The following is an 8718-nucleotide window of genomic DNA, read 5'->3' as shown; positions in this document are numbered from 1 at the left end:
AACGCAGCACGCTTTCTACGGAAGTCCGTTAGGGACCAACATCAGAAATCTCTCTTGGCGCAAACACACGCGAGAGTCTGTTTACTTTCGGAATCGATTCCGGTGAACTCGAGTCGTTCGGGGACACCTCTGTTGAAATGAAACCGGGGACAGTGGAGGTGGAGGCGGGGCATATTCCAGCTGCATGAGACACCGGGGCGTTGTTGGTGGAACCGAGCAGCTTCTCCATGTCCGTGCTGGTGCAGAGCGAACACGGCTGCGTGTTGGACTCACGCTCCCTCATCGACCAGGGGTTCACGCGCTGCCTCCGCTGGAAAGATGGACAACGGAGTCACGTGCAGTGTCGCTTTAAGGGCCAGTGGTTCCAGATGTGCAGGAGCCACGAGGCCGCGGCTGTGGACGCGGGACACGTGGAGGTGTTGCAGAAAGCAAACAAACCAGCGAAGGTAAAATGGCTGATGGTCGTGAACCCACAACATGACCTTACATCAGTCCTTGGAAGTGATCGATTTAGGAATGTGATCCCAGTTCAGCTCACCATGGCAACCTGAGCATAACAGGGCCGGATGTAGGCTGCTCAGATTGGGGGGGGGGGGGGGGGACAGCAAGTTCCAAAGAACTTGTCCCAATAGGAAATCCAACCACGTCACAGTATAATAATAACAATTATACCAATTAATTTCGATTGGCAGATTCAATTGGCCCAGAATAAAGTTGACCAATTAGGTGGGAATCTGCCCACTTCTAGATCAAGGAAAAAACTCAAAAAAGACCCTAAAATGAAAACGACAGTAACAATAATGTTTCTGTTATGAGTGCGGATGTGGTTGGTGCATCGGACATAAAACAACAATATATACAAGTAGAAAGAATAATAAGTGGTTGGGTACGTGCTGTACTACGGTGCAGCGATTTATAATCATACTGTAGCATTTTGATGATTTTAATATTAGAGTATTGTTATATTAGATTATTTTTCAGTAAAGAAAAAATTGATTTATTGCTCTTTTCTTGTTCTTCCCATTCATCTGTGTAAACACATTTTCATTTCCAGAAAAGAAAAAGAAAACACAGCGAACTCAACCAGGGGGAAATTGATTCACAAATCTTCCACGAGAAGGTAGGTCACCTCTTGTTCAGTAAATATAAGTCCGAGCTGAACGTCTCCTCTTCTGAAATGAAGCAGCCACACGTAGAACAATTTTCCTTGAGAAAATCCAACTTTTCAGTTCAGATTACGTTTCTATGTAAAGCTGTGAGCAGTTGCACTCTGGGTAATGTAGGCAGCCGGGTCCATTGTGCAACAGTTTATAAGGTTCTCAATGGATTTCAGTTTATTGAATGCAGCATCTGTTTTTTATGAACACTGGAATATTGTTCAATATTTGCCTCTAGATATTGCATAGAAGAAGTATAAAGTAAATCAAATTAATCAAATACAAAAGGCCTGCATATAAATACAAGACTCTTGAGTTTAATTTCATGCTTTTCAAACAATCCCTTGGAAAAAAATAAAATCTTGATTTTATATATATATAATATATACTGTATTTTCAGTTTATCTCACCACCCAAACTGAATCGTCTCTATATTGTGTTCTGATGCAGATCAGGTCCGTCGTCTCCGAGGGAACCAAGTCCTTGCTGGATTCTTCCCGATCCCTGGGATTTCTGAACGGAGCCACCGACACCGTTAAAGAGCCACTTCCTGTCCATGAGTGCAGGCTGGCTGCCCTTTGTGAAATGGCTAAAGAGCTACCTCTGGTGGACGACGAGGAGCAGGAACATGTCCAGGCACTGGTCACTGAGGATGGCTGCACGTCACATGTGGACTTGTTCTCTCGGGTGACGGAGAACAGGGCAGACGGGGCCACCGTGGTTACACTGATGGGAGAGGAGTACGTGATACCACCGCATGCATCCTTCCTGCTGTCTGATTTCACACGAATACAACCGCTGGTCCACTGTGAGTACGACTTCAGAGACAGTTCTGAGAAAAATATGTTTTGGCCTGACAAATAACAAAATGCCTTCCAGCTGAAGTCTCTGCATGCTTGTGGTAACATCATTTAAATGAGAGGGAGAAGCCAGTGTGGCACAAACATGTCAACCCCTCCTTCAATTCAATACAAGTCTCGCTCTGTGATTCCCTTCATCACAAGTGAAATCATATTCTGTTGTCCTCTTTATTTGATTTTTTTAAAAGCTGCTTGTGTCTCACACAGATGGAAGAAAGTTTGACTTAATCGTCATGGATCCACCGTGGGAAAACAAGTCTGTGAAAAGGAGTCGCAGGTAATCTGACTGAAGGAGTGAAGCAGAAAGGAAGATAAGAAAAAACACCTGATTTGTCTCCAGGAATCAAATTCAAAAGTTAAAACAGCGAAAGAATCAGTTCTGAAAATGATGGAGGAGGAAACAGAGAAAGGAACTGTTACAAAAGTTCAATTCAATACAACAGAATACCACATTATATAACAGAACATTGAAGCTGTGCCGACATATTATATTATATTATATGTTAGCTTGGTGTGTTAACAAGCCAACATTTGTTGAGTGACATTTAGAACAGCCGGGGTTGATGGGGATGTTTTGCAGACAGTTGCTCATGATACAAAGCATCAGGCAAATATTTGAGCTGATGAAAGTGCAGCAAATTTCATGGCAATCCATCTGAGAAATTCTATACATTTGTAAATGACTAATTTAAATAGCAAGAGGAAATGTTAAGGGATCACTAAAGTCTCACGTAAGCACCTTGATCATTTGCTAGATTTTGTGCTAATCCACCCAAGATATTGAGCCATTTCACAGAAGTTGTGCACATTTTAATCTGCCAGTGGTGCTAAAGGGAAACTCAAAGAATCACCAGAAACATTTGAATCTATTTATCTATTTATTATTATTATTATTTATCTATCTATTATTTATCTATCAACCTTAAAATCAATTCTACATAATAATTCAGTGTGAGCTGCAAATGTCAAACTCAAGTTGGCTCTAGAGGCAAAGCAGCTAAAGAGCGTTCATGGCTAAAAACTTAGAAAACAATAAAACTTAATAATCAAAAAAGTTTTTCTTCATTTCTTTCCTTTATCACCTTTAGATCGGTCAGATTTATCTTTGGAAACTGGGAGGCACAGAGACCGAACCGCTGCTCACCTTTAAATTAGTCCAATAGATCAGTAATTCATTAAATAGAGACTTGTTAAGAGTCATGTTGAAGTGGTGAAGGATACGATGAATCTGTTTGCTATCTTATCTTATGTAATCCTTGTTTTTCCCGCTGCAGATACAGCTCTCTCCCCTCATCCCAGCTGAAACGTCTCCCCATCCCTCTACTGGCGTCTACAAACTGTTTGGTGGTCACCTGGGTCACAAACCGGCCCAGCCACCTGCGCTTCGTCCGGGAGGAGCTGTATCCACACTGGGGGTTAGAGGTCGTGGCCCAATGGCTCTGGGTCAAGGTACGGATAGATGGGCAGATTCAGTTCTCCACCTGTTGCTGGGATTCCAGAGGTTTTAAAGGGGTCGCTCTTTTCCTTCAGGTGACCACATCTGGACAGTTTGTGTTTCCTCTGGATTCACCGCACAAGAAGCCGTATGAAGTGCTGGTTCTGGGCCGATACCGCCCCTCTGCCGGTCACTCCCCGAGGTGAGTTCCCTGTGTCAGTTTTATTAACAGTTATAGTAGGAAAACCCTTAATGTCTCTTAATCATATTGGTTTGACCACTTTCAGCTCCTCGGAGACGTCAGAGGTTCCTGTAGAAGACTCGCGTTTGATTGTCAGCGTCCCGTCGGCTCTCCACTCCCAGAAGCCCTCACTCTCAGGTGCCATTTCTTCCACTGCATCTACCACTACAGTAATGTTCTACTGTGCCACCAGAGGGCAATGCTGCAACATCACTGATTGTTATCTCGCTGTGCAGCTTCAGTGACGATTTCTAAATCCCACAACAGCCTGCTACCACACCTGCAAATCAATGGTTTTAAGGCCATCAGTCACTCAGGTTTTTAAATTGCACCATCTTGATTTTCCTCCAGTTTCAAATTCGAAATGGTCAAAATTATGATGGCGATACGCTTTTGTATGAGGAACAAACATACTAAAGTGAAAAGTATTGATTTATGTCGTTATATAAGTGGAAATATCTGATGTGCTTTCAGCTGAAAGTTAAAATTTTCTTTTGAGAACCTTACTAGACGACCAGATGTTGTTGGAGAGAGGGGTCTCTACTCTATCCATAATAACTGTGTGACAGGTTGGATTTGTCAGAGCTTGAACTCCTGCTGCTCAGATGCACCCAATTCCTTCTGTTTGCCATTATCCTGGTGTTGTGGCAAGATGAGCGTCCGAAGCGGACTCTGCTACTTGGAATCAACGTAAGACCTTGACGATGAATATGCAGGGACTGTGAACAAGCGAGGCTTGACGTCATTTCCCCCCCTCTCCGGGGAATGCAATTTATTGTGCAGTACGGAGAGCGAAAAACACAGCCAGTGTCGGCCGATGCCCTTTCAGAAGCACAGAAAAGCCTTCGCCTAACACTCGTGACGGGTTATTGTTGAAATGCATTGATTTGCAACATAAAGGTGCTGTTGTGGAGCTGTGATACCCAGGAGAGTAAGTGGATTAGTGAACAGATGTGTATGCGGTCTCCATATGTGATTCTTCGCTCAGTGCAAAGGCTCTCAGCAGGTTTCCTCCCAGCAACATTTGTATTTAGGTGCACTCGGCTTGTGTCTGCATTACCAATCGGCTTGAATGAGTAGCAGCTATAATTGTGTTTCATCTCCAGCTCTACTATGCCTCTTCTGTTGTTCAGGGAGAGGCAAGAAAGCTCTGACGGCAGTGGGTGCGGCTCAAATCTGCGAGTGTAGTAGATGATAATTGCACTGAGGCAAATATTAGAAGAGCTTGACCCAGATCTGCCAATAAAATCAAATATCTGAGATGAAAATGAACACCTAGTTGCTTGAGGGGGGATTTGTCTCTTCTGTTTCGCTCCTGCAATCGATTAGAAAACTGCTAGAAACTCCAGAAATCTGATTTAAAAGTCTCTCTACCTCTTAAACATTTAGCGCCCTGAACTCTCTTTTCCTCATCTCCGGCTTTTGTCCTTTAAAACCGGGGCCGCTCTTTGTGTTGGAGTCCAGCTCGTTGGGTCTGCTTGGAGCCAGTGGGCAGCCCGGTCGGTGTGACGCCACTGCCCTCGTGTCCGCCACCGCCTCGAGAAACCCTGACCCACTTCTGTCCCGCTACTGTCACTGACATCCTCAGTTGCCATGGAGCGATAGGGGACACCAGTACCCCGCTACAGACACAACGCATCCTTGCCAGATGGTCAAGCTGCAAAAAGAGAGCACGGGGGGTATTGCACTTTGATGCCCCCCCTTCCGCAACTTCAAAAATTGTGAAAAATGGTACTTTAATTAGTGTTTCAATGACTCCATCACACTGCCAGGGTCTGTGGGTTGATTGGGAAACGGACTGTGCCTGTAATCACTGTAATCTATGCACCAGTATGTTTCATTGGCAGCTCCAGCATTAAGCTTTTTCTCGGTCGACTGTCCCCGTTGTTCACTCCACCCCTTGTCTTGAAACCCTGATTCCAATGATCCGATTGTCTTTTGTTTCCTACACGTGTGAGACTGTGACACTGTAACATGTCAGGTGGTTCAAAATCCCTCTGGCTCCTTTGGGTGTAGGGAGCAGCTTGGCCACCAGGGGTTGCTTGTAGAGCGTTTGACTTCTCAATATTGATCTGCATTTTTGGGATCCTCTGAGGAAGAAGTAATTGATTCAGTCCCCTCTTTGTTGTAAATTTGATCCGTGTAATCTTTTAAGCCAAAATTAGGTTAGATAATATGCTTCTTTTTCCCCCCAGAAATAACCCAGACTCCCTTGGCCACATGGGGGCAGCAGAACAAGCTTGGATGTATCATCACCTCATAGAGTTGAGGTCTCTCCTTTACTGCTCTCAACCAATCCTCAGGGAAATATCTGACTTTTGTATGTGCAAAATGCTCCACCACGTCTGAACTGGTTGTGTACAGTCAGTTTTCAGTGCTTGTCCATTGAAAACAATTCCAGGCTCGAGTTTTAAAAGTATGTGAAGATTAACATGGGACCAAGAATTCAATCCTGAGGGACTCCAAATTTGCACTGAGAATCAAATTCATTTGTGAATGATACGAAAGGTGAAACTGCAGGTCATGGCATTTTACATCCATCATTAATAATAATGATTAATGCTGTAGTTGTGTTGCAGATATTTTATCCGAATTTGATATAGAGTTGTAGGAATTAAATGAGAAGTATATAAAGGAAAAGTATGATATATAACCTGAAGTTAATACTGTACTTCTACTGTATTGTATAAACTGTTATACAACAGTTCTAGATTTCACAATTAAAAGACAACTTAGGACTTGTTATGTTACTCGTCCAGAGAACAGTCGAGTAACACCCTCCTCTGCCACAAGCCTTCTCTTGGCAGAGGTTTCACTCGATGTCCCATTTCAGAGTTAAGAGGATAATTAGACCTTTTTATTCTCCGTTCAACTTTGAGAGCTGAGTCACCGCTTCGGGACGAATTAGTCGGAGAGCTGCATGTTTGGCCTTTCCGTTCGTTGACTCTGTCTCCCTGAGATACATCGGATGAGAAAGCTGGAGGCAGGACACCACATTGTGCAGGTTGGATGGGTTTAGGGGACGAGGCTTTTGAGCTCATTAACTCCCTGAGTGTTGGCTGAGTCGAGTGTCAGGGCGGGTTTGAGCATGCACAAGAGCAGGCAGAGTAGCACCGGGGCAGAGGAAGGGAAACGTATCTGTCAGGTGTGCTGCTGGAATATCATCACTTAAAGACTCAAGGTCACTTCCAGTCCAGAGAGAAAAAAATCATTCGATGGTGTGATGGAGCTGGACGGTCGCTGATGCTGTTCTATTACAGAGTAACAAGAAAAGTACTCCGATAGGAAATGGATGCACTGCAGGAATTTTACAGCCCAACTTTCAATTTATTCAAATGTTCAATCGGATATTTTACCTCTTTTGTCCTGTTCAATGCTCGACTACCAAGTGGACAAAAAGAGCGACCCCCCCCCCCCCCCCCCCCCCGCACCTGAACTCATCAGGGTCACTGCATTGTGTGCATCCTTGTTGAATGCATGTCCTTCCTCATAAAAATAAATTGCAAAGCCACTTTTCTGTCTTCTTGTAAAAAAACAAAAATAGGACCTCATAGGTCCCTTGTGCAGTAGCTTGTTACGACGCATAGTTGTGCTTTATTGTGAGGGAACCTCAAGCAGCTGTAGTAATTATGACAGGAATAAAGGATGAGGTCTTGTTTGTTTCTTTTATCCATAACTGCAACCCCATTTTTATTGTTGTAACCATGACAAAAAACATGGATGCTTTAACATAACCATCAAAAGTGTAATATTGCTCCCGTGGAGTTTGTACTTTGAGATCTGATCTCTGTTGTTTATGAACAATTTACTGATAATTTCTGTATCAACGGAATTAAAACTTGTCTAATACACAAATGAACCGTTATCCTATCAAGGTCTCTTATAGAAAACATTTGCATACACGCTCATACAGCTCATCCAGCTCATCCATCCACCCATGATGGAAAATCTGAGTTTCCAATTAAAAGAAGTTGTGAGCTGGCAGTGCTAACAACCAGACATAGTTTAGTTCTATATAAATGTAATTTTATCCATGAGACAAGTTGCCTCTTGCATTTGTATGAAAATAGTCAGATCAGGGAGCCACTCATAAGAACGCTGCTCCCTACTTCGACTAGTGGTTCAGAGAAAGTATTTCATGGATTGTGATTATTCCTGCAGAGTCCATGTAATGTATGTACTTGAGAATCGCTTGAAATAGCTTTTATTGTTACCGGCGTATTCACAGGACACAATGCATGTACATACTGAATGTGACACGGAAGATAAAGAGCAGTGCATGCACCCATTGTTTGATACTTGTTATTTAATTAACTTTACATTTCAATAGTGTAGATGCTACAGTGTATTAATCTACTCGTGATCATGAATCTTCCTGGTTTCTTCCGGTCCACAGAGGTGTTGCAGCGGTACGTCGGAGCGGACGCCTCGTGCCTGGAGCTGTTTGCTCGTAGCCTGCAGCCCGGATGGACCAGCTGGGGCAACGAGGTGCTCAAGTTTCAGCACAAAAGCTATTTCACTCTGACACCCGCAGACGATCGGGCAGACATTCCTAAAGATGAGGACAAACACACAGTCACACTGTAGACACCAACTCCCCTGGTGAACCGTCTCCTCCTCCTCTCCTCTTCATCCCTGGCCCACCACTGTGGACTCATGATGATCTTAAACAACTTGTCACATCAGTATTTCTCTGTTTTTAATAAAGTTTCAACACCAAAATGCTCATACCAGTTTCCTTTTGATCTGCACTTCTCCTCATGCATTCGGGACCTTTGATTTCTCTTTGGGTTGGGGTACATTTTTGATGTAGTTAACCACAGGGCTGCCTTTGGAGAGATGAATCGCAATCAGATAAACAGAGTTTTTTTTCTTTTAATATTTGCCTTTTGAGGAATCTTTGGCACAATATGTGTCTTAAGGATGATCAAAGTGTTTTTTATTTTCTTACATTTCATGGTGTTTGAGCTGATTCTCAAAATGTTTACCAGAATCATACTGAATCGCTCAAAGATGTTTTTTTCT

General features: G+C 43.4%; 1 protein-coding gene across 1 annotated transcript; it reads left to right on the top strand.

Moving 5' to 3' along the window:
• Positions 1–37: 37 nt before the first annotated feature.
• mettl4 (methyltransferase 4, N6-adenosine) lies at positions 38–8417 on the top strand. Its single transcript, XM_053412660.1, has 8 exons — positions 38–446; positions 1055–1120; positions 1608–1965; positions 2225–2294; positions 3292–3466; positions 3548–3654; positions 3740–3831; positions 8090–8417. The coding sequence occupies exons 1-8, from the start codon at positions 228–230 to the stop codon at positions 8278–8280; spliced, it is 1278 nt and encodes a 425-aa protein (XP_053268635.1). The 5' UTR covers positions 38–227; the 3' UTR covers positions 8281–8417.
• Positions 8418–8718: the final 301 nt, after the last annotated feature.

The sequence above is a fragment of the Pleuronectes platessa genome, chromosome 20 (assembly GCF_947347685.1).
Source record: "Pleuronectes platessa chromosome 20, fPlePla1.1, whole genome shotgun sequence".
Lineage (NCBI taxonomy): Eukaryota > Metazoa > Chordata > Actinopteri > Pleuronectiformes > Pleuronectidae > Pleuronectes > Pleuronectes platessa.
Note: the sequence above shows the minus strand (reverse complement) of the source record. Positions and strands in the feature narration are given on the sequence as shown.

What these genes read in the sequence shown, in the direction of transcription:
- mettl4 (XM_053412660.1), top strand. Translation starts at nt 228, where the DNA reads ATGTCCGTGCTGGTGCAGAGCGAACACGGCTGCGTGTTGGACTCACGC. An exon ending in AAGCAAACAAACCAGCGAAG is followed by an intron (nt 447 to 1,054) that starts GTAAAATGGCTG and finishes TTTCATTTCCAG; the next exon opens with AAAAGAAAAAGAAAACACAG. An exon ending in CACAAATCTTCCACGAGAAG is followed by an intron (nt 1,121 to 1,607) that starts GTAGGTCACCTC and finishes GTTCTGATGCAG; the next exon opens with ATCAGGTCCGTCGTCTCCGA.